Genomic DNA, 26,474 nt, shown 5'->3' with positions numbered 1-26,474 from the left:
TTGGATGTTGTTGATTCTTGATGGAAAATTAAAATAATTGAGTAAGCAGTCCATACAACTACCAACTTTTTTAATATTAAATCAGCAATAGTAATCTGTTTTTGTAATTTTGCTGCATCTTTTAAATTTGTGTTAGATAATTTCTTGAATCCGGTTTGGAGAAATCTGATTTTGAATAATGGTTCGTTGTAGGCAACCCAATATACCTCTGTCCCATCATGGTTGGCTCAACCATTTCCCACAAAAATGCAATTAAATCATTAATTTGTTCTTTTTGTTAGTAAACAAACACAATTATCTTGTCATCATTTTGCGAATGATCCATGAACCGATAAATTTTAATGATCCCACTCTTTATGGCTTCGCTAATGGCAGCCACTAAACACCAGAAAAAAACCAAGTCCTTATAAGTACATAATTCGAATCCTTTGTTCGCACTTATTGCTCGAGAATTAATTACCACTTAATAAAGCGGTATTAATGTATTCATTTCCTGCGTCGTATATCAGACCAGGAGAATGATTTGCTTTTCATAAACCGACAAAAAAATAATTCCGCGGGGGTAATAGTTCAAAGAAACCTGCCTGAGCAAATATAGGGACTTCCCCTTAGAATGTTTGTTTAGATTTGGTGTATTGACATCGTGCAAATATCTTAGAGTGTGCGAAATTGGGGTGGGAATTATCGCCATGGCGATCTAATTATTTCAGGTAAAGGGTGAAGCCTCGAAGGGATTCTTAGCAGGTTTGCTGAAGGGCCCCAGTGACCTTTCGGCTGAATTTGCGTGATTTATCTGCGACTTTTTTCATTAAAAATGCCGAAGAAAGTGAACATAAATTAGAATTTGCGGAATGATAAACAGCTGTAATTTTTAATTGGGTTTTTAATTGTATGCAAACGGCATTTGCAATAACAATAATAATCCCCGGCAACACCTTGTTAGAAAGCCTTTATGGCACCGTGTAGTTGTTATTCAGCGTATTGTTTTATCGTCCATCGGGGACTTTTGTATCCGTAATAACGACCCTCACCACGATGGAATTCCGTCCGTTTTATGAATATTAAAAACACGCCAACAATTAGCAGAATTCATCGTCGTTTTTTTAATTACATTGCAAATTTCGGAATAATTAAAACAAAGGCTCGTACAAACAGATTGTGTTCAGTATCAGCACACCCCACATGCAATAACAATAATTAATGCGCAAAGATAATCTTTTAAATTGTTATGAATGTCAATGAATTGTTAATAAATATGCATAATGAGTGTCGCATTAGCCCTCGAGGCACGTAATGATTACGACCGGCGCCGAACATTTCCATAATTTTCGCGATTTTTCTTCCAACGGTCGCAAAATCACAATGCGGCGATTATTAAAATTTTCACACTGTGTAATGTCGGCCGTAAAACGTCGAAAACGAGACGCGACGACTGAAAAAATGCGTTTCAATTTGTCGCAGGCGGAAATTTAGTTTTTTACTGCTGTCGTTCAAGACGAGATAAAACGACGATGCGAGATTAAACCAACAAAGATTATTTATATTGAGGATTGGTGAAAGTTTAAAAGTTTCACCGTTTAATTTCACAGCTGAGATGTCGCATATATTCAGGGGCTGAGAACCTACGAAATGATAAAAGTCGCGGTCGGAGAGCAGGATATGAGATTCATAAATTCGGCACAATTGTGCGTCTTGAATAAAGCGGGGGAAGAGTTGCGGATTTTCAAGTTTGGGCGATAAATTTTACGGTCTGTTCTGACATATGAAATATGATAAGGGCAGGTGATACGGATTTCGGGGGCGAAAACAGCCAAAAGCTGCATTCCTATTTCATTGGAAACACTTTAGGAAAATTTAATTACAAATTTAGTTACGAAATACGGTTTTTTCATGATTTATTGAAAATTGTATGAACGGGGGATGTTTTTGGCCGAAAATATGGAACACCGTCCGAATAAATCACTCGGTATCTGTTCAAATAGAGATATTATGCTGCATAAATACGCGTCTGCTCAGCTGGTTGTCTATACTAAATCATAAATTTCCATTCGATTTCTTTGGCGCATTCAAAAACAATTTAAACCGCATCAAAGAAAAATTCACATTTTGTTCACTCCTACCGGGTGAAAGGAATTTGTAATTACGGCGTCTATTAATTAAACAAAAACAAACATGCAATAAGTGTGTTCATTTGTACTTCCTGTTTGGGCAATTACTCAAATTAAATTGATTAGAACGGTCCAAGGTTGCTTCTCATATTAATAATTCGTCTGGAATGTAAAAAGCTACTGTTGAAAAAAGTCAATATTGATCCAGCTTTAAATTTATGCGATAATCGAAATTAATTAAAACTTTAATTAAACGAACCGTGGATTCGAGGAATGTTTATTGTTGTCCACTAATTTTCCCATAATTCAGCTGTATCTCTATTATAATCTATTGAGTTGATTGCAATTAATTGCATTTTGTGTTTCAGGTAAGGATCACGGGGAACTTTCGTCAAATTGTTGGTGAGACTTTCAATTCGACTCGCGTAATTTTCTTTCGATAGTTGCGTGGTAATTTAGTGTTATTACGGCGTCTCCGGACACATTTTCGATTTGGTTCGTCGTGTTCTATCTCATTCTTAATAAACACGAAGAACACCTGGACTCGAGGAATGCCATTTGGTTTAATTCGAGGCCATCACAGTAAATGTTTCATTCACCAAATGATTATCTTGATTACACCCGCTAGATGGGAATTTTTTGGCCAAGAGAGGGTAAACCATTCCTCTGAACGTCAAGTACCGTTGCAGCTCTTGTCCACAATTACATACATATTAATAGCTCCATTATAAATCCAGTTCACATGCGTTATTTGATCTGTTTTCACATACACGGCGTGGCTTTTGATCTACAACTAACGGTTATTTTCTCGATTAAAACTCTGTTTGGGACAATTGCATCTGTCATTTGAATCGGAGCAAAAACTCGATGATTTTCGCATTAACTGTTAGAGAGATTTTTGTAAATTCTTTAACTGGAAGCTGTCTCGTTTGACCGGGTTAGTTTTTGTTTTGTGATGAGTTGAATGAAATCCTTCAATTAGAAATACAGAACAAATCAATCCTGAGTTTATGTGTGGCTAGCGGGTTCAATGAGCTTCGATTATTTGCAGAGATGAGTCAGAGCTTCTTAAAACACGCTGAAAAGCTGAAAAACCCTGTTTTCGAATACGTTACCTGAAAATGGCAACGGGGATTTACAACAGGTGTTTCAGACGTAATTTTTCCTGTCAGCCGTACTTTTCAATATTTATATAAAAGGAAAACCAAAAATGGAAAGCTGACGATCAACATTCGAAAGTAGAAAACTCTAATGGCTGTAATAGCGCCTTAAAAACTGTAAAATCATGGTTTGTAGTAAACACGGGTTCAAAAGGTGGCCAATAAACTTCAAATTTCACATGTACTGCAAACTTGCGATTTCCTGCAAGAGTGTTCGACTTGATTAAGATTTTTGTAAAAGGTGAAACAGGTCTAGGTCTAGCTAATGTCGGGCTCCGCCCCTTGACGTCCGTCAGACGGTATAAGGTCTGCAGTTGACGGAGCCCCAGGCCGTAATTCTAATCTGACCTTCTCCACACAACCGGAGCCAGGTTTTGGCATAATCTGCTAATAAAGGGGGAGTAAATGAGTCAGATCGCATTCTTTCAACTTTCACCACTGTAACCCAATTCCTGCGGTCCTAAACCTTCGTGAAAGTGCAACCGTTGGCTTATCGCTCGGCATCTTCGCGTTTTCGATTTAATTGGCGTTTATGTAAGAGTGCAGGTGTTAAAAGCGTGCCGTCTTTTTGAGCGTTATGACGTCGCGTAATGAATTATCGTTTACGATGCGTCGTAAAAATGATTCTCTAGCTTGATTGAAATGACAGGCCGATCTGTTTCGCTTGAGTGCTTCCATTCGGGCCGAGTTTTTCCCACCTAACACGGTCCTGTATATCAGGGGAGAGTTTTACGAGCAAACGTTTTATGGTCCTGCAAATCGTTCTCGTTTACGACGATGCTGAGTGAATCAGAGTGTACGTTGCCGATTTATTTCATTGCGTTAGAGGACGGTGCGAATGATCTTAATAAATAACGCAAATATTTTGCGCTTTTGTTTGGTGGGCAAATAATTAAAAGGGCTTGTCGGCCGCGGACGCTAAATGAGATTTATTGTCGCGAAGTTTAGTACCTAGTTATTGAATTCAGAGTGAGGAATCCATACATAAATCGTGGCGGAATGTTGCAAGGTGTGTAATGGATGCTGATGCGTTTTTGATACAATGGACGGCTACACGCAATGTTACATGAAATTTTTATAAAAGTGGAGCGAGCCATAAATCGAGTTTTATGTCTGGCGTTAATTAAAATTTATACATTTTATCAATAACGCAAAGACTCGAACAAAACTACAACAAGAACATTACAACAAAAGACCCCAAACGTTTTTTTATTGTTTTCTTCTGTCAATGAAATTGTGAAGAGCCCTTTGCTCGAGGCACGAGCTCCCAATTTATCAATCATTTCTTGACTCGACTTTTATTCAGTTCTTCGGCATTTCTCAAATATTTCTCGGCGGTGTATCCATGTGGAAGAAATTCAATTACTCGATATCCATAAAGTAGAATTCACACTCTTGGCGAATTTCATGACTGTAGAAAACGAGCTCGTAAAATTCGTTCTGTGCATTAAATTTGAGTTACTAAGATACAGAACCACAAGTAACGGTTTTCGATTTTCTCACTATATTACAAGTTTCCAATTTTCGTTTCCTTGTCTGAAAAAATCACATAACGGATACAACAATTTCACACATTTTGCCACTTCGCCCGTAATTCATTCCTCCTGGGAAATTTATGTGACGACAGATGTTCAGCACGTTTTACTCCGTGTTGATTAATAGGTAAATTACAAATTTCGAGACAAAGACTAATTCTAATCAATTTATTGCCCGATTCACGGTCCTACTTTTTTCTAGGACGTGTGGGAGATTAATCAAAATTTAACGTTTCAATTTGTGAAATTTTACGCGAGAATTGCCTTCAAATTATGATAAATTGTTTGAGGTGACAACTCAATTATTGTTAAAATTTATCGTGAATCAACTTTAATCTGAGTTTAAATTCTTCATGTGGGATTATTTCGCATTATTTGAGACGATTACGTTTGATTGTGGATGCCATAATTGCGACGCTTGCTGGAGATTTTAATTATGGTAACGCGCAGTTACATTACGAGGATATTGTGTGGTCCTAAATAAATCTATCATGTAGTGTTTTTTGCTCAAATTGTGCCATCATGACGCTTTATTATGCATGGCGTAAGAAACTTGGGTTTAACTGTAATGGCGTGGCCATTAGGAACATTTTAAAGATAATTGGTTTAGTTGTCTTGCAATGTGGAGTTTGAAACGGCTGGCGTTGAAAGAACAAAAATTAATTTCACTCTAATCCTCGAGCCATAAGTCACCAAATTTATTCGTGCCCGACACTATCAACATGTTTGTTATAAATCACGGGCAAAAATTCCTGAAATTAAAATTTTAGACATATGAGCACGCGATACTTTCCTGCTGAGACTCCGGACCCGGAGTTTTATCCTCGCTGCGCCCTTTAGGAGTAGTTTAATTAAGCGGGTCTGAGTTCCGTGGCCATTGTTTTAATGAATTTTTAAGCAGGGATATTCTTAAAAAATCTAAAATTAATTTTCCTGCATCGGTGGCAACATGGCCGGCATCAATTAAAACGGTTGTAATCTGATGATCGTTAGCGAATGATGTCGTATATTTCGTCGTTATCAAACCCCGTGTATGCGTTCACCTCGCAAATAGCTGGACAGTTGGCAATAACGTAAACCACTCTTTGGTCATAAGTCACACGACCGGAGTTTGGTGTCGTTCCGGAAGATGCATGACGTCATAATTTATTGCTCGACGCCGTGTGGCTTCATCGCTTTCCGGTCACTAACGACTGATAAAGAGTGGAGCGGCTCCGGGAGGCAATAAACACGACAAACCACCGTTTATCGCAGATTTTTCACATAAAAAAGAGATTCTAAAGGTGTAATCAAGCAGCTGTTAAAAAAGGATTGATTTTATGTGTCTGGGTGGTCCTTTGTTTACGAACATTTCCAATTCACTCTCCAATTTCGCATTTCTCGTCCTTTCATAAATTTAAAATGTGACTTTAACCATCCTTCAAATCACCACTGAAAGTCTCTAAAATCGGCCGTAAACCCGGAACGGTCATAAATATTCCAAAGTCTTTTAAACTCCGGACGTAAAAAGCGTTTTAGCGTCACGAAATCGCAAAAATCTTTTCGCCGACTCTGCAGAACTTTATGTAAAAGTTATTGAAAATAATCACAAAAATCCAAAAATTTCCAGAATTGTTCTGGTCACGCTTTTTGCGTTGAAGTGACGAAACGCCCCAAAGGCCAGGATAATAACTCGTATCGAATCGCCATCGTGAAAAAGTGGCCGGTGGTAGGTCAACATAAAAGGAAATAACATAAACGTCGCCACTGATAATAAGTTTGATTACATCGATTTATTTTTTGTAGTTTCAATATTCTACGAGCTGTCTTTGCCGTTGTACCGAAACAAATAATGCAATAGTTACTGAAGTGGAGTCACTTTCCCATGAAACGCTGAGATGAAGACCTCACAACAGTGCTCCTATATAACCTCCTCACATGACAATATAATTAGCATTAAAGAAGAAATGTTAAAGTTGGTTATTTACGACTAAGAGCAAAAAACTTGTCTGTTTATTTTGGGCAATTCTAATTAAAATCAGTAATAAAATCAAACACCCACACGAGTCTTAATTTTGCTACATTGATTCAGTCAATTACGCGATTATTAATCACTGCCCGAATATTTTCCGGTTGTGACGATGAAGATGAATAAATTTTTTCACACTTTTAGCCGTGACTTGGCCATTAACATTATTCATAAAAGTGTGAGCGGAATATTTATTCAGATGAGGACACTTGCTGCTAACACTAACTCATCTTAAGAATTCATACGTGTAGGAAGAAAACGTGTAAGACCATCGTAAATCACCAATTACCAACCGTGAATGTCGTTATGTCCCCGACTAAACGGCACGAATTATCATTTCGTACCGAGCGTTTAATTTTCCCATTTTTGAGAGGGAAAAATTGTGTATTTTACAAGTATTTTCCTGCAAGTGGCAGCTGTCTGATGGACGACTCTTGAAAAAGGTAAACTGAGAGCGCCAAGTGCCTCCAGGTTCGTCATGGTCATATTTACTAAGGTAGCCATAACGGAACGTACTGTGTAACAAAAGCTTAATGAATATCAATCAAACCAGTTCAAATCACTTTATGTGTATAGGTATGTGTTCACCATATACAGAGTGATTTTTCAAACACGGGTAATTTCCCACGATTAGAGAAAATCGGTAGATTAACCGCAAACATTTCTCTTCATGTCCATAAATCAATTTAGGGACACTATTATGTGATGTTATGATAGTCCCCTAGGAGCAATAATCGTCTTAGCATCGAGTAATTAATGGTGCTTGCATTAAATATTGTTATAGTTTTTTCTCCCCCTGTATATTTATTCAGGTTATAATTACAATCAGAGATCGGCAGCGGATACAATGTACAAAAACTCACCCAACTATGTCATAAATTTCCCTCCTAAAACCTAGATGGTGGTTTTTACATGATGTTCGTTACAGAGACTTAAATTATTTCCTGCAGCACATCACGATAATGCTAATTGTTTCTTTAAACATAGATACTGTCGAAATTGCTCAAATTATCATAATAACAATCATTTCGAGGGAACAGCCTTTCTATGAACCCGAAACATCACCATAAACATTGTCGGTGATTCTTTTGTTGACAAGAACGCACATAATTCTGTAATTGTGATACAGCAGTATCTGCACTTTTTCTAATTGTGAGATTAAAGTTAGAAATTGTGGTATATCGATAATACAACGAGTTTTAAGAAATTTAGGATGAAAGCACAATTAAATTTTTAGGATCTCGTACCCAATTTTAAATGTTTTATAGCCATTCTGAAGTACATATATCTCAAATCTGTTGTTTCTTGCTTGATTTGTATAGTTTTCAATGTTTTTTTAACTAAAACAAACTATTAGCTGTTTCAAAACTATGTCGCATTATACCAAATTATTTTTTAATAAGGTTGATAAAAATGTAAAAAAATTATTATTAATGATTAAATCTCTTATTGAAACTACGGACTGTTTATAAAAGAGTGTAGGATGTCAGGTGGAATTTGAATATACCGCATTTAGTTACTTTATTTCTATGAAATTTCTGAAAAATACCAATTTTTATCTACTCGGGCAACCAGTAAAATCAAAATTTTCATATACTAACGTTTTTTCTGGAAAGAAGAGGTAAACTTTTAGTACCTACTATGATTACCTGTATTAATTTATAGACAGATTGTATAAATTACATTAGCTATTAATTTTTTAAAGTGCATAAATAATTTATAGAAACTTTTTTTTTTGACGAATTTACTCCCTTGAAAATTTATGATGGTTGGATGGATCCAATTACAGGGACAAGAAATGAAAACAAAATTGTGTTGGTCAATCAGTTTCGTACTAATTCGAACATCATCAGGATTAAAGCAGTAGGTATTAATTACGTAATTTAATTTTTTAAATAGTTTAAGAATTGAAACGAACATGTCATTTATAACAACTAATTTTGAGAGAAAATGCGACGTTGGCGTTTACATAGTTTTGAAACAGCTAATAACAAATATTTATTTTGTTATATTACCAATAATGTAAAGAGAGTAATCATTATTATAAATAAAGTATTAAATCCGACGGGTTGTTCTTCTTCGTTGCGGTAGTCTGGAAGCAAATAATGGTCGAAAAACTAATGTTTCCGCCAGTTCCAAATCTTCTGATTCTTTAACGTGACCCATTGGAAACGTAAGACCAACATTTATTAAAATTATAACGAAAGCAATAAGCTATAAAAAATTGGTAATAAAATTAGATAAAATAAAATACATAAACTCACAAAAAAGAAATTCATTTTCACAACAAAATTTTTCAATTGTGTCTTCTTGTTGTTCGGAAGTAAATCACCAGCAAGTTTCCAAAACAAGGTTTATTAAGTACTCGCGACTTTGAGCTAAAAATAAAGGTGCTAATGGTGTGTTAATCAGGAAAGAGCGCATTTACGGCATTCGACCGTCATTTTTACGTTTCAGCGTATAGGATAAGTTGATAAATAAATAATAAAAACTTAAATCATGTTTACTCTACATGTAGTAACGACAGGATATGGCCATTTTGCTTGATCTTATCGCAACTTTGTTCTGATTTTAATTAAACAAGAACACACAGAAGGAAAACTAATTAGACGAGAAAAAAATTGATGGACAAGTAAATCACTAAAAAAATTCTCACGTTGGCTGATATTTTAATATTTCTTGCTTTTGATTTTAAAGTAAGTAATGACTTTATAACATTGTATTTTAATGTAGCATTATTACCTTTAATTTATTGTTTGAAACGCTTTCATTTAGAATAATTACGCTTATTTATGGTTGATTATTTAAAAAATGTAGATAAAATGTTAATATCCGTTTGACTCAAATAAATCACACGGTGCTGAAAGCAAATCGCATTTATATTCCCTGCGCTTAATTCATATGATAAATTAATAATAAAGTATCCCATAACTTAATGAAAGTAATATTTATATCGTATCGAGGTCATTGAAAACGCGAGTGCCTTTGAATTCTTTCTATCGGTGTTATTTACTGTAACGGCTTTATTGTAACGCCACAAACCACGACCATAACATATCGATAAATTCCATTTGCACACCACAAGTGAAACATTTTTGCATCCTGACACCGTTTCGAATCCTTTTGTACCTCCAGTGGCCGTGCTGCGGCCTCTCCGCCCAATTAGCTCGGCATTTTACCTCCGGTCTTTTCGGGAATTCAATCATGGACTCACGCAACAACACAGTTAAACAATATCTGAAACGTATAATTGTGTAAATTACACTGACATACCCTCGGCCACTTCTCGAAACTCATCAACTCGTCCACAATCGAGATGGAATTATCAAATGGGAATTTTTTCCACTGAAAATTAGGATTACACCGCCGACTGTGAAAATTTTTCTTGGGCTTTAATATACAGAAATGACTTGCTCCAAGTCGGAACACAATGACTTCAGACGATGCCGGTCTGTATTGAAAGCGTTCTGCTTTGTTCGAATCGTACGTCGTTTTGGGAGCGACGTAGGGGAAAAAAGAACGCGCGGGACATAATATAGTCATTATAATTCGAATGGAAGGCTGAAAAAATTGTCCCCGTTTTTGCTGGGAAAATTGTGACATGGAGACCACCTTGAGCGTACCAAGGAGTGGCCATTAATAAAATTAGAACTAGATTTTTCTTATTAACTTCTGAATGGGTAAACAACCATAAACCATCGTTCTCGGCGTTCGTGCTGCCGGACAATTAAAATTAACTTTAGCGAGTGCGAAAGAATTATGGGCTGTAGCCCTGGACCTGTTGTTGTGGTGTGCAAAAGGAGCTGGTCGGCGCTACGCGATAAGCAATTAGAGACTATTTAATAGCTAATTAGCGAGCGACGAAAGTCTTCTTATTGGCGAAAGATGGACATTTTGCAGCAGATCCATCTTAATTGCATTTCGAGTGTGTTTATAGAACCCTCAATTTTTAGATATTTTGCATCAAATTAATTCAAGACATCTTAATCTTTATTTGCAACAACTTAATTATAACTCGCTGCTTCCGAAAGCCATCTTTTGTTTCGGCTGTGCTGGCACTTATTTGTGCTTAGATCGCTTCTAATTGATAGCGGAGGTGTTTAGATGGGCTGCTCTAATCGCGCCATTACATTAATTAACAATCTTGCGAACAATGGCCCGTTTCACACCGGCAAACGGGTTCAAAGTTGGCAATATGCAGGTCGTTAGTAATGAGCTGATCGTTGATTAGAACTCTATCGAAATGAATAGATGATATCTGCGCTCTCGGGAGACCAGCACCGGCGCATTAGAAACTGTCTTGTAAACCATCAAGTTTAGTGTGTTTGTAGCACACGTGTGCATTTAAATCGCCGATTAGGGTTTCGTTTGCCGATGAAATTAATTCGAAATCTAACAATCTCACGGATTTCCGCATAATTGAATAAAACGACCCGCGAACTTTACGTTTTCCTTTGTGATTTCAGGAAATCCTGAAAGTCGAACCGCTCCCATATTTAAAATTTTCAGCAATTATTCCACGCCGAACAGCAAATGAGTACGAGTTTTGAACAGCGTTATGTGAATTACTCACGAAAGCGTTTTGCATAATAAAGTGGAGAGCGCAATTTCTACATTAATCTAGATTTGAATTCTATAGTGGATTAAAAATAGCCAACTAATTACTGTTTGAAAGTGGCAGCAAGGGGCATAAAAATGATTTACTTCTGTTTCCGTCACAAAAGGCAAAAAGCGGAAGAGCTGACGCTTGACAGCTTTTTGTTCCAGAGCAGATCCTGCTCAATCACATGTTTTAAGAAGTTGGCCAGAATTTGTTTTATTGAAATCGAAGAAACGAGATAATGGTGTCTGCATTCTTGGTGTCTTTAAGCGTTTTCAATTTCCTCTTTTACTTGCCATTTCCTCAACGACCGCAAGATTTGTGTGTCTTTAATTGCTCGTGACTGCACTTCTGATCTCCACAGCATGAAATTTCCACACCCAAGTAGTTAGATTCATTACTAGTTCGAATTTTTTCCCCAACTTCTAACTACATGCTTAGATATTTATTATCCATGTTTACAGTTTCATGTAAGATTCAATCTTTTTCCCTACACTCATGTCAATTAGTCTACTTATCACACCACTTTTGAAGATTTTTCGTTCCGCTCTGTGTTGCGATAAACACTCGAAGACTTCCTCATTTTCGATTGCTACTCGGTAATAACTACAATTAAGTGGCTTTTTACTCGGACTTCCTCTTCTAAATCGACTCGCTGTTGTTTTATATAAATTAAAAGTCTTTTAGGGCGGCGAACATTTAATCTGCTTCACCGTTATAACCGTAATTAATTATCCGAGTACGAAGTAGTGCTATTAGTGGAATTTTTCAAATTGATGGCAAAGTAAAAGTAAGATTACCATCGACATGCAGTTTCAGGAATTTTACATGAATTCCACTCTCGCTCAGTTTGCTCAATAAGTGAACGGAATTGGGTCATCGACGGGATATTTAACGAAAATTTATCGGAATAGTTTAGATGAGACTTGAAGCATCTCCAGAATGTCGACTATTTACTAAACTTAAAATATTCACATAATGAGGTGCTAACTAGAGGATAATAACATTTTACGTTTCGTAATCCTTTGTAATCCTCACTTGTTGCACACTTTCTAAACTAATCCTCTCAACATTTTACTTTTTTCTCAAGTCGTTATAATATACTCAAATAATTATCCGTCATTATTTGTCATTAAATCACTCCAGTCCGACTAAAACCTTTCGTTATTTTTAAAAACGTGGGGCCTTAATGAGGCTATTGCCGCCCCGGTTGTGTTTGCCCAAGATATTTGAGATTCCTGAGCTCCAGAACCACTAAATCTCGGCATCCACAATACGGCGATAAGCCTCTAATTCACGCACCTGCTGTACAAACTCACCAGAACAAACAATCTGAGATAAATTATCAAAACAAACATTTGCTCCAGAAGTTCAACACGTACCTCAAACACTGGAATTTTATTCTCACCTGTTTCTTTGCAAATTGTGCCAAGAATTATTATTAGAGTCTCGAACCATTCAATAAACCGTCGCCGTCGTCTAATTAGTCGCTGAAGTTTACAATGTTTTCTCTAGGCAAAGGCCATGTGAAAGCCGCTGCGTTCAAGAGTGTCTTATTTATTATCAAACGGCACAAAAAACACACTCCTTTGTTTGAAATACATAGCTAACGATATATTTTGTTGTCGTCGATAATTTATAACGAATAAATCAGACGGTTTTGTATTTTTGTGCTTGAACGAAATCGTAATTGGTTGCCACGGTATTATTTATAGGTTTGCGTGATTTAAATAATTAATTTCATATCTCTAATGCAATATTTATTATTTGTGCGATAATGCAACGCGATAATGTGTGTCAATTTTGCGATGAGCTTAATTCGCTTGTTTGCTCGGCCAATTAAGACCGATCGGATTTGAGAAATTGGAGTCATTACACTCGGAGAATTTAAATTGAAAATTATGATTCCATCATCCATTTAAACGGTAGAAAGATATAGATAAAGTACTGTGTATCTAATTGATAAGTTAATTATATGCATAAATATGAGCTTTACGGGACATTAAAGTAAATTAGTTATGAGTGTATAGAAATTAAAATTTTATTAGACATCCCGGACGAAAAATAAATTCTCTTCTTGTTAATTAGGTACGTGTTGAAATGTTTTCTCCGTTATTGGACGATTGAACAGTATTGGCTCTTATCTAAATAATATATCTAGATAATAGCACATGTTCTCTTTATCAAGATAAGGAAGTAATCTGGATAAGTTTATTTGAATTTTTCACGTCTCCAGGCAGCTTCGCTCCAGATATGCAATAAGTTGTTCTGGAATATGGCTACAATTATGCACTAAAATTTAACGATCGAGTAGATTGCTTAACTGACATGAAACATTGTTTCAAGCGACGGAAATTCGGTCACATTTGCACATTTTAAACTTGTTCCCTTATAAGAACAGTGGATTTATGGGATGTTGCTCTGACAATCTGACTCATTTCAGAGTGTAGGAGGCATTTAAAGAAATCTCGAGACGGTTTCGTGAGCTTTTATGCAAGAGATTAGAACGTTTCGAGCAACTGTGGTTTTTCCCAAGACTGGGGTTGGATGAAAAGGAGATTATCAAGGTTTTTGCAGGCAGTAATCGATATTGAATAAAAGGAGAAAATAAACTTTTGCACAGAAATAAATTAAATTAATTGGTAATTGTCTGCAGTGGAAAATTGATGGTTTAATAAAAGATTACTGTTTGGAATAAAGCCACGCAGCTAAGCATTAAATAGATATTAATAGTCGCCTTGTACATCCGGGAGTTTTTTAAAAATTGTACCGCTATGCCATCATTGTTTTATAAAAGTTGAGTCTATTTTGAGGTAAAAAATGTAATTGCAGTATAATGATTAAGACTCTTCCACGATTTGAAGTAGATTACACGCTAGAATAAAGCTGAAGGAAATGAGGAAGCTTATTACAAAACACTTTTTTCCAAGTTTATAAATTTAATAATCATTTTGTGTTTTTGTTTCAGGTACGAGCAGTGACTTGAGTGACAATCTCCACAGTTCTGGTAAATTGTAGAAACTAGCTAATCACTTTGACGCTTCTCGCACGCCATTACATTTCTTACAGTGTAACTCTGAGAAAACTAAATGGGTCGCAACAAATGCTACAATTAACCTCAATTACAAAACATAGATAAAATTACTGCGCAATCAAAGCAAAAGCGAATAATTACGATATGGTCATCCGTATAATTGGACATTCACCATTTAAAAAACCCAAGTCCCAACAAAAAGTTAATAACGTATTCTGAAAAACCTTATATGGGTTATAAGCACAGATATTTCTTGATTACAAGTCGATCTTGCAGTGATAATAATTTTATTACTGCCTTACATATGTTCAATAACCTGTAGTTGGCTTTAACGACTCTTTAATAAATTACAAAAGCATGCGAAAGCTCGGTTTCCAATTTTTAATATACAATTTTACATAGATTGAAACAGTTACGAACCGTTATCGCCGATAATAGATTTCTTTGGTTATGATAAAATATTAGATTGCAAAGCGATAAATGATCAGGTTTTATTACGGCAAAAAGAGAATTTCTTAATCAAGAATTTTACACGAGATTTAAGCACCGTTTCCTTTCCCGGAAAAGTACGAATATCTCGCAGAGGAATCTCTAATAACAATTATCAGCGAAATAGCCTCAAACTTTTTCCGGTAGACCGAAAACGGCACAAAGTGCTGATAAATCTTCCTTTTTTCCGAATTTATCCGGACTAACCGGAGTTAAAATAAGGAGACTTCAATGCTAGATCAAGGCAGAAACCGAATCCGTCCGATTCTTTCCGAAGATAGTTCTTTCAGCGTTCCGGTGCGCCAGTCTCGACCGGCATTTGTTACTTGACTGATGCTATTTTATTTGTCCGAAGCCGACTCGGATCGTGATTTACCAATCGGATACACCTGCCCAAGGATACTAGTGTCAGTGTCATCCCTCATCGAAGTGTGCCGTGATCACGAGTGTGCTTTTATCGATGCGACAGGTGCTTTAAACCGACATGTGCGGAATTTCGTATATAGTTTAAGAGAATCACGTGGGCTGCGAAGAGTACTATAGGTATACTAAAAAAGGCGGTTTTTTTAAAGCTTTTGTCGAAGTAGCGGCCGAGTTAATGACAATTTTGAATTTTTATCATTTGGACTCAAGTCGTTAGCACGAAGCAATTAGCTTTAAGCTGTCACCGAGAGTCGTATATTATCCGATTTAGCATCTGTCGTCCTTCCATAATTTCATTAAAAGCGAATCTGAAGAAGTCACTAAATTATTTAAGTCGTGAGTTGGAAAACGAGCCAAGAGTCGATAAATCTCGATACAGGAAATGTTCGCTTGATTAGAAATTAGCTACTTAGATTGTTATGGCACTGAAAGCGTTTTCTTCTCAAATTACATAAATTTTCATCAGTGTTTCCGAGAATGCTCTTTTTTGGTGCAGTAAAATCGATAACAAAGATTGAGCAGGTGGAGTGACAAAGCACGAAACGTTCACTCAAGTGAAAAGCTTTAATAATATTTTATTGTGGAGGATTTTACGGATTAAAAGCCTATTCGTTTCACAACACTTAGACAATTAATTTCGCTTCGGCAAATAAATTGTAACTTAATATTTTTCCCAATTCCGTCGGGAAATAATTTTGTTAAATGATTTTGACCGTCCGAAATTCAAAGATACGATCAGTAATGACCCACTCACGAGTAGTTTAATGTCAACAAGATGTAACACCGTCACATAAAATAAGACAATTTGTTGTACAACATGCTAATGGCCTTCTCCAGATTGCTTATCTAAATTTGGAATTAAAAAATTACCTGTTTTGATTTATTTATCTCCGAGTTTAACAAACTGGGATGTTTAAATTTCTGGTTAGAGTAGCCGTTACCGTTTTAAAACAATATTTACCGGTGTTGTAAAACAGCTCAGCCAACCAAACTCCATTTTTGTGTAAAGAAAGGCAACGAAATTAGACGTAATTGGAGGCAATTTCGGTCGACGAAACTTTTAAAAAATGAAACCTCGCTTGGGGCTAAAGATTGTAAATCTTTCAGGCGGCGCCGTTTATCTCGAAACTGCTTTTAAACCGGGCCGAAGGCATGTTAAGATGTTAGTAGTCGCCTCTTTCAGATTTTTTGATGTAGAGTGAATCCGGAAATGTTTGCTTATTTTTCAAAGTCAAAACTTAATTCATTTGTATGCTAATCTTCCTTAAAATGTGTCATAATTGTAATGCTAGGTCGTAAAAGTTGTTCTGCTGGTACTGCTGAGGGTGCAATTTTAATAACATTAAATGAAATCTGCTAATACTTACCTGGTGTTGCCGGTTATTACCGTAAATCTATTTATATTAATAATTTTGTCATAAAGTTTTTGCGTTCTGTTTGTTACGGCCTTATTAACCGAAATGAAATAGTGATCGTAAAACCGGAGCCTTCTCTAGTTGGTTGATTTAAAAGCAAACTATCAATTTTGTTATAGACAATGTTTCCAACTCATTTTCCATCTCATACTGAACTAAATTAGTCCTCCGATTAAAAATTTCCAAACGTCTTGTTCTCAACTCTAATTCTTTCAGTTTCGTGCTAATTTAATAATCTGAGATACTTGCTTTAATTTTGAATGAACTATTTTTATTTAATTGTATTTGTGAACGTTACTGACTGTCTACTACACAATTAATGGAAACCTGAATTATAACAGGCTAATTAAGGATTAAATCCAACGACTCACTGTTTTCTACTTGCACGAAAATTTTTTTAGTAGAGTTCCGGTTGGATCTGGTAATTGCTCTTGGTATTTTTAACGAACCAGTTGAGTAAGAAACTGGCACTTTTTATTATTTTATTAGTTCACAGAATTTTTTTTTTCAAAAACCTGAATTCCTTTTTTAATTCAATTGTCCTGCTCGTAAAATGTATAAATTTTTTGAATAACTGACGTGATCCCAATTTTGGTTACCCACCTCTAAACTCCAAAAAATGCAATGTTTTTCTGAGTTTTTCTGAGACATCAAAACTAATGTATTAACTAAATCCAAAAAAAATCATAAGAAATTTTAAATCTTATCATCTCATTGAAATTATTTACAAAATTTCAAAAATGTTTTTAAAACATTTTCTGTTTTTAAATGATTCTCATCTAGTTACTTTGAAATTGGTTTACATGTAAAAAAATTTGTGCCGCTCTGCTCAGTTGAATTCTCTGTCAATAAATGTCAAAACTGTCATTTGTGAAATTCACAAATTGTCAATTAATTAATTATAAAAAAATTATTAAAATACAACTAAATTGTTATACTGTGCAAGAAAACTTTTATTGTCGAAGCTTATTTCCGAATTGGAGACTTAATAAGTGGAGAATGGTATTTTTCGGTGTCTAAATGCCTGCCATTAATTGTTTCAAGCGGCATTTCTGATTTCACATGGGAAATTGATGAAAATCATTTAAAAACACATTGTATTATTATACCTACGAAGACTTTTCTAAAATTGTTTTCGTCACGTAAATGTTTGAAAATTATAAGTTGTAGCTATGGATCAACCTAATCAATAATAATATTTTTAGGCAATTTGTTGCAATGTTGCATTTTGCGAAAAAAATAATGACGACTGTAACCTACTGAAATCATACACTAGACTGAAGAAAATAAATTCTAACAATTTTTGACCGTCAACGTGTAATTGCGTCTGATGCAATTTTCCGGCTTGTTAATGTCATTTAGTTACTTATTAGGTAAAAATGTAGGTACATTTGTCTAGTTTTAGTCGAGTAAAAGTCAATCTTGCTGAAACTATGCATAGTTTACGATTGGATTAGGGATAAAATAGAGCCTCATTTAAATCGCCAGTCACTTAATCAAATTCCCAGTTTTATTTATTACATTTGCTGGCGGTGCTCTGTCGCAATGTCGCCGTCGCTTTAATTACATGTTTTGTGCACACAAATTGAATACGCGTCTAGCTCGTGCAAAAATCCCTTGTATCCACACAATTACCCTCTTTTTGCTCTCTCCGTAATTGGCGCCTATTGATAAACGTCAATTTTAATTCTCGGGGTGAATAGTAAAGCGCGAAAAGGCACTAACCAGTCTTTGAAAAAAAACCTTGTCCATTTACCTCTCTCTCTCGCTCACACCTCTTCGATCTATTCACAATTTAATCGGCCAACTATCGTCCGTAAAAGGAACCTGTTGCCTTTTAGCGTAATAAAGTTTCGACAAAAGCTCATCGATTTATTTGCCTTGGACACAATACGGTATAAAGCACCTGTCTGATCGATCTTAACAGGAAGATGAAAAGTGCAACGATGTCGAGTAACGCGTTGAAACGCGAAAATACGAGTGCTTCGGCGAATGTTTTGATGTGCAAGCAATGGTGGAAAGTGTGCTGGATGTACGGCGACCAGGAAAAATATTACAGACAATTGTACGGCAAACGGGCGCAGCAGGAAAAGAAAAAGTTCGCCGAGGATGCGCGAGTGTACGAAAACACCAAACAGGGGTTTAATTTGGGAGAAAGGACAACACCAGGGATTAATTCGTTAGATCTGACGAGGGAGATTGACGAGTGAGTAATTAGGCGGACGCTGCAGGATTTTTAAACGGTTTCAAGCTTACGGTAATTTGATAATTTAAAAATTTTGATGACACCGGATTTTCATAAAAGGTAAATTCGTAACAGCTGCGAATTGGCAAGAAACGTTATAAGGAAGATGCAGTTAATCGACTAGTAAGTAATACCGTTCTGTTTTCTCCTTTTTTCTACGCCAGGCTAATCAAAATTTTCATCAAATTAAAAAAATCGAAGCCTCGTAGTTTTATTGTCTTGCACGTGAGAATTTTACTATCGCGATGTTATTAAAATTTTTCTCCAACAATAGATAGAGATAAAAAATTCTGAACTTTACATACCGGAAAGTGAGACTTTGATCACGCTTGTGCTTTTTTCCAGAATGCAAATTCTGTAAAAACAGTAGCGCAGTGCATGTGAAAAAGGGAATAAAATAAATAGGAAGTCGATTATTAGCCAGCAAGTTACCTATTAAAGAGTGTGCATTTGATATGATTAAAACTGGCTTAGGAACGAGTTTCGATCGACGTTTGAAACTGTTCGATTTTCCACAATTAGACTTCTCTTTCGAACAAATGCGTGTAAAAACCAAACTAAGGCAAGACGCCATCGAGAAATAAATTAATCAAAGTCCTGCGTGGGCACCCAATTAGTATAAACGTTCCTTCGAGAATTGATTGCTTTCTAAAACCTATTCGTTGCGCCTTCGACACCTTTCGGTCACGACCAAAAGTGAAATTTATCATCGCAGTTCTTGTAAAATCCGATATCATTTCCGCGATGCGGTCAAGCTCGAGCGAGCTGGATTGACATCGCGATGGTCGGTCTACGTGATTGAATCCGAAGCGAGGCATCCATCTTGGCGAGCTTTCGACAATTCCGGGACTCGAGCCGGAATTAGACCGGAATCCGCGAGAAATTCTTTCGAATCCTTATTAAGATGTCGCAATGCGACAAACACTAATTAAATTGATTGATGTATTCCGAGAGGACATGCAACAGTCTTCCAAGCACTTAAGCTGTCACTTTTGCAAGGAATGAGCGGCGTTTCCCGATAAAAAATCTTCCTCTTGTTGCGAAATTTTCAACCAGAAAATGTAAAGCGGAGTACTTTAGGTTATTTATTCCACGATATAGATAAACCCCGACTGTGTAGGTAACGTCGTTTGACGACAGTCTGCTTTATTTATGCTAATGTTCTCATGCTTACATGGTTAATTTCATGTCAAGCATTTTATCTCTTATACTTTTACCAACTAAAATATAACACGAGCTTTCCAACCAAAACCAGAAAACGCTTTTTTCTCGAACATAGAGCTTATTAGGCAAACTAGCCGATAATTGAAATAAATTAAGCGGCATGTTGTACTCGTATCGCTGCAAGATCGGAAAAAGAGGTCGTTGCGACCGGTAATCAACCCAAGATTACAAGATTAAACTCCAGTATTGATGGCGATGGAAAGATTGGTTTCATCATCAATCATATGGCCGGACGTGCCGCTTATACGAATAATTCCGCTTCAAAATTCTCCTTTTGTATTGCACAAAATATTCAAGGCAACAATCCGAATCATCCAACACTCGGTTGTGCAAAAAACAACAGTCATAGAGTGAAATTTTACTTAAATGAAGAATTTCAAAAATATTTAATCATTTTTAAAAAATTTGAAAAAATATATGATTTCCATTTCTAGAATTTCTATTTGACAAAGTTATACAGGGTGTCTCGAAATTGACGAATTCCGAGTTCAGAGCGTTGTAGCGAATCACTTCAGTAACCCAAATGTAAAAACAAAATAAAGATTCTAGACTTCCCCACAAAAATACGTACTTTTGTTTGGAGATCAATTTTTGAGCTGTGTTTATGCAGCTAAAAGCTTCCGTGTTTATCCTTATTTATGTGAAAATGAATGTGGAGAATAATAATGTTAAACAATTTCTCAAAAAACAGCTTTATTTTTGAGAAAAAAATCGTATCTTTTTGTAATTTGCCATTTTATTAAAAAAAAATTACAAAACTTAAGATTTTTTTGCTGCAATATGAAGCAAATTTTTAATTTAATAATTTTTGAAAATTTTGAAAAAATATATGATTTCCATTTCTAGAATTTTTATTTGACAAAGTTATACAGGGTGTCTCGAAATTTACGAATTCCGAGTTCAGAGCGTTGTAGCGAATCACTTCAGTAGTCCAAATGTAAAAACAAAATAAAAATTCTAGGCTTTCCCACAAAAATACGTACTTTGGTTTGGAGATCAATTTTTGAGCTGTGTTTATGCAGCTAAAAGCTTCCGTGTTTATCCTTATTTATGTGAAAATGAATGTGGAGAATAATAATGTTAAACAATTTCTCAAAAAACAGCTTTATTTTTGAGAAAAAAATCGTACCTTTTTGTAATTTGCCATTTTATTAAAAAAAAATTACAAAACTTAAGATTTTTTTGCTGCAATATGAAGCAAATTTTTAATTTAATAATTTTTGAAAATTTTGAAAAAATATATGATTTCCATTTCTAGAATTTTTATTTGACAAAGTTATACAGGGTGTCTCGAAATTGACGAATTCCGAGTTCAGAGCGTTGTAGCGAATCACTTCAGTAGTCCAAATGTAAAAACAAAATAAAAATTCTAGGCTTTCCCACAAAAATACGTACTTTGGTTTGGAGATCAATTTTTGAGCTGTGTTTATGCAGCTAAAAGCTTCCGTGTTTATCCTTATTTATGTGAAAATGAATGTGGACAATAATAATGTTAAACAATTTCTCAAAAAACAGCTTTATTTTTGAGAAAAAAATCGTACCTTTTTGTAATTTGCCATTTTATAAAAAAAAATTACAAAACTTAAGATTTTTTTTGCTGCAATATGAAGCAAGTTTTTAGAGTAATTGTTTTATATTATTTTCCACAATCATCTTCATCACAAGTAACAATAAAGACTGGAAGTTTTAGCCTGCATTTGAAGCGCATGTTCAAACTAATGTATCTCTGTGAGGAAGTCCCGAATCTTCATTTTGTTGCTACATTTGGACTACTGAAGTGATTATCTACAATGCTATGAACTCGGAATTCTCCAATTCTGAGACACCCTATATAAAAAATCAGCTTGAAATTATTTAATTCTTCCATTTTTTGGTAACCGGGCCCAATATAGCGTGCAGTTTTGGCACTTACTTAAAAAAATTAAGCGTGAAAAATGTTCACTAAGAATTGGAGGTTGGTCAGGAGTTGTAGTTTCCTATTTTCTCGTTGAACTCCTCCCTGGCCTCGTGTTGAAAAAGCGAGACGGCGCACCGCAAAGAATCCATTAATTTATTTCGTTCATGTTCTTCTCATTCCGATGCCAGTGGAGAATTTCGAATTTAAAGTTTCACTAACTTCCTATTTGAATAAACAAGGCGAGGTCACGAGGTTGCAGTACAGGTTGAAATATCAATAACTCTCATTGGAATTATCGTAAGGATAATCACGAGAGGAATTGCCAAGACACATCGATTTGATTAATGATCGTTTGGCACTTTGCCGCGTTAAAGTGCGTTAATTCACCGACATGTGTGTGGTAAAAACGACCCGTGATCCACGAAATCTAATAATAATAAAGCACCGGTCACAGCTTGACCATATTTTGAAATGACGGCTTATCCAATTACAGACTCTTCTATCGATTTGGTCAATCTTAACAAGATATTGATTTTGAAATTATTGATCTGTTATTAATCAAAAGTGCTCCGGCCGCATGATTAAGCAATTCGTTTCAATAATTTATTGCTCGGAAATTAATTAACTACCAAATGAAAAATTTAAATATTTTAAAACATATAAATACCCGCGTGAGACTGATTGAAAAAAATCGCTTCGTTTAGTTGATTGCCTGGTCAGCTATCAATTTAGTTCCGACAATGCTCTGCTTGTAGATCTCCTCGCGGTCACCTTTATGAAAATCGCGTTAAAAATCGTTAATCACCGGTCTCAGTCTTAAATCAATTTTTGATGTCAGCAGAATTAAAAAGTCATTTACAAGAAGACGGTCTCGGCGTATTATTAGAGGCAACTACACTCGATACACGAACGAATCGTTGATAATACCGGCGAGAGCGCACACACTCCGATGTAATTATAATACCATTCTTTGGCCATGTCGGATTTCGTATAATTACAATCTGGGAGCGAGCCGTATGTGTTTTTAGTTAATGGAATTAATTTATGGGGACATAACCTGTAACCTTCATTTATAATAACTGCAATAAATTAATGATATGCGACAGCAGGGGACGATATTATGGAGCGACTTCTGCGGGAGAAAATTATGAGAAAATATCGACGGAGACACGGTAATGAGTGGCGGCTGAGCTTGCTTTAGTATCTCCCATTTTTTAGTTTTGTTAAGACGACTCACTTTCTAACTAGTGGGAATTAAGACGACCACGGAAAAAAATTTACTCAATTAAAACGTTCGGAATGTTAATTTAATGGGTTTTTTGTGTTGTAAATCAGAATTATTGACTCTCCTGCTGTTAGCAAACCGGCGAACTATCGAGTCATTGGCAAATATTGATATTACTACCAAAATGCTGTTATACGTTAAAAAAAGAATAGCTGAAACCTTTAGTTCTTGTGCGGAAAAATTTACGATTTCATTGCAAAATTTTTTATTCAACTGACGCGGTTTGAATATTAAAATATAGTCTAGAAGCTAGTGAACTTTGTGAAAGTTTTTATTTAACTTGCTTTGTTGTCTGTCTGTCTGTTTCATATTTTTGGAGCCAAATTTGAAATGGTTCCCGGTGTCCCAATGAATTGAAATTTTGTATACTTTCAAAATTTTGCGTGACAATGTGGTTAAATACCTTCTAAAGGTGTTAAATGGAGTTTTGAAGTTTTATGTTTATAAATGGGTTTTCGATGTGTACATACCGTAACTTATACCAACATTAACGGTATGTTGGCCAGTGAGAAATATATTAATACCTAATCATTTTCATTACGTTTCGGTACAAACAAATTTCGCTATTTTTTTAAATTCATTTATCTTGGTCAATAGAGTATAGACACATACCACTAAACAAGTTTGCACATATCAGCAAAATAATGGTGTTACAATAATACGGCGAAACTAAATCTCTGAGAAAAAGACATTTAAAATAAGAAAAGACTTAAAAGCAATAAATAAAAAAATAAAAAATTTTTTTTTTACAAAAAAGCTTTTATTTAAAAGATGCATTAAAAAGTAAATAATAATGTTTTTCTATCAAGGGAGATTATTTTTGCTTACAAATTAGGATTTTAAAATTCATAAAAGCTTTGGAAACTGTTCAGACGAACATTTTTTTTGTTCTTTTTGTTTGTTATCAATTTCAATTTTTATTTTTTTTTCTGCCGTTTGTATTCGGCAAGATGTTCAAACGAACAATTTTCCTTTTTTCCACAAAATTACAAATTTTCTAGTCATTAGTCATAACAATACGGCATTACAGAATTACTGTAATGTACTGTAGTCCTAAAGGTTTTATAAATTTTAAAATCCGAATTTGTAAGGAAAAATAATCTCCTCTGATAGTAAAACATTATTTTTTACTTCTTAATGCATCTTTTAAATAAAAGCTTTTTTGAAATGTTATGATACGTATGATATAGCTGTAGGCATTTTCATAAATGCATTCGTCATTTAGTGTTTGTTTCAAATTGACAAGTGTGTTAGTTGTTGATTTGTACATATTGACAGTGTTTGAAGCAACAAAGTGGCTGAAACTTTCACTTCGGCATAATAAACAATGATTAGGAGCTTTATTAACATGCTGGTAAATTTATTGCCTAAGATAGTTTTACGACATGTAAATAATAAATGTATTTATTTGATCGTCTGATTAAAACGTAAGCCACTTCGAAATCCCTTCGCCTACAATAATTTGTGTTTATGTTTCGCCTTGATTTTAATAAATATTGTAACGCTAAGCAATAACTGGGTTTATTGTTATTACAGTTATCTATTCCTAGCCAGCAATAAATTAGTTTCTGATTAAAAAATAAATTACAGTATTTGTAAGACAAGACTTTCCTCTTACCATATCTCCGAGTATTATAATCCGTTTGTTGTGAACTTTTTTCAGAAGTTAGCCTCTAAACTTCAATAAAATATCACGCGGCGTATAATGGAATAAATCTTGCATGTAATTGTACCGTTGCAACGCGACAAATCTATCGGTAAACACTCTTGTTTCCTCCATATAAAGTGCGACATTCACAGTTAATATTTCACGTATTTTATTGCCCAGTATAGACATATCGCATTCGCGTTTTTGCGTTGCATAAGCAGGTACGATCGCGCGGTGAAAACACGTGGGTTACACGGGGAAAAGCTCGATAAAAATTCAGCTAATTAGACGAAACTGTATAAGAAAATGTAAAAAAGCCCGGAGTCGGTCTGACGTGACGGTGCGACATTTCCCACGGTCAAGACAAAGTGTACAAGACGACATATGCACCTAATGGCTCTGTAAACTCCGAAGCTTAAACTCGAGCTTAATCGATTTAATCCAGGTGACAAATCGTTGGGAGGAAAAAGTACGCGAGGTGTGGCCAATTAGAGTTTTTACAGCTGACTTAAGCGAGCTTTAGATTCATATAGGACGGTAATTGCGAAATAATCTATGCTAATTTTATAGCTACCATGTCGAGCTTAATTTACATTCAATGCGCATATCGGTTCTTGGAGATGTCCGCGGCCATTTTAATAATTCATAAGTGCGGGATTATACAGGTGGAATATGGAATTTGGTAGCGCAGATCCAAGCTTTACCATCAGCTAAACCAAAATTTTGTGATTATTCCAACTGCTGGAATGAGTCAGGCCGCGGTCTCGAGTTTCAGCATTTTTCAAAATTTTCAGTGATGGATATCTCGAGAGTCATTATTACAAGTGTTTTACATTCATTAATTCCCGGAGTGTCGTTAAAACCAGTTTACACCTAATTGATAATCGACTCCGGCAGGTGAATACCTCGCTTTATGACCATAATTGCAAGTTTTATAAATATATTTACTTTGATTACGTTAAAAATTCGTCCATTATTTTTACAATCTTGACACGTTTGTTTGTTCACAACTAAGGATGTCAGTACCTAATTGCCAACTCAAAAACATGCCTGAAAACTGTTACAAAAGTACTCTCTCTATTTTACATAAACTTCAGGTGTGGGAAGTGAACTAAAAACCGGAGAAAATTAAAACAAACTTGTCGTTTCCACCGACACCTGTCATCATTATTTTCTAAAATAATCGTGCGCAATATCTCCCGTGTCAGTAATAATTTTTTCCAAATTGTAGTTATAAGCATCGTATTTTGTAATTTTAAGTGTGAACAACCATGCAATTTTCATAACCACGAGCAGAAATATTCGTGTCAAGATATAGTTTCGTATTGAGGACGCGGAACGGCGATTTGCTAAGCTCATTTTAATCGCCGCAAACGGCAAAAGGATTTTTTAACCATTAATTT

At 35.3% G+C, this 26,474-nt stretch overlaps 1 protein-coding gene and 1 long non-coding RNA gene across 9 annotated transcripts in view; one reads left to right on the top strand and one right to left on the bottom strand.

Annotated features, from left to right (window-relative positions):
• esn (espinas) overlaps window positions 1-26,474 on the top strand; it is a 165,270-nt gene that overhangs the window by 95,807 nt on the left and 42,989 nt on the right. The window contains exons 1-2 of one of the 8 annotated variants that reach the window (XM_015981823.2): window positions 15,234-15,477; window positions 18,700-18,978. The exons of 6 other annotated variants lie outside the window; for them this stretch is intronic. In XM_015981823.2, coding sequence (XP_015837309.1) covers window positions 18,704-18,978 — 275 coding nt within the window. In that variant the 5' untranslated portion in view covers window positions 15,234-15,477; window positions 18,700-18,703. Of the gene's footprint in view, window positions 1-14,379; window positions 14,419-15,233; window positions 15,478-18,699; window positions 18,979-26,474 lie in introns of those variants that run through there. One more of the 8 variants, XM_064355531.1, reaches the window with a different exon arrangement.
• LOC107398275 (uncharacterized) lies at window positions 8,804-10,299 on the bottom strand. The gene is made up of 3 exons (XR_001575169.2): window positions 10,085-10,299; window positions 9,076-9,189; window positions 8,804-9,025 (listed from the first exon to the last, which is right to left on the bottom strand). It is a non-coding gene; the product is annotated as an uncharacterized LOC107398275 (long non-coding RNA).

The sequence above is a fragment of the Tribolium castaneum genome, chromosome 3 (genome assembly GCF_031307605.1).
Source record: "Tribolium castaneum strain GA2 chromosome 3, icTriCast1.1, whole genome shotgun sequence".
NCBI lineage: Eukaryota > Metazoa > Arthropoda > Insecta > Coleoptera > Tenebrionidae > Tribolium > Tribolium castaneum.
This window is presented reverse-complemented; position numbering and strand designations above follow the sequence as displayed.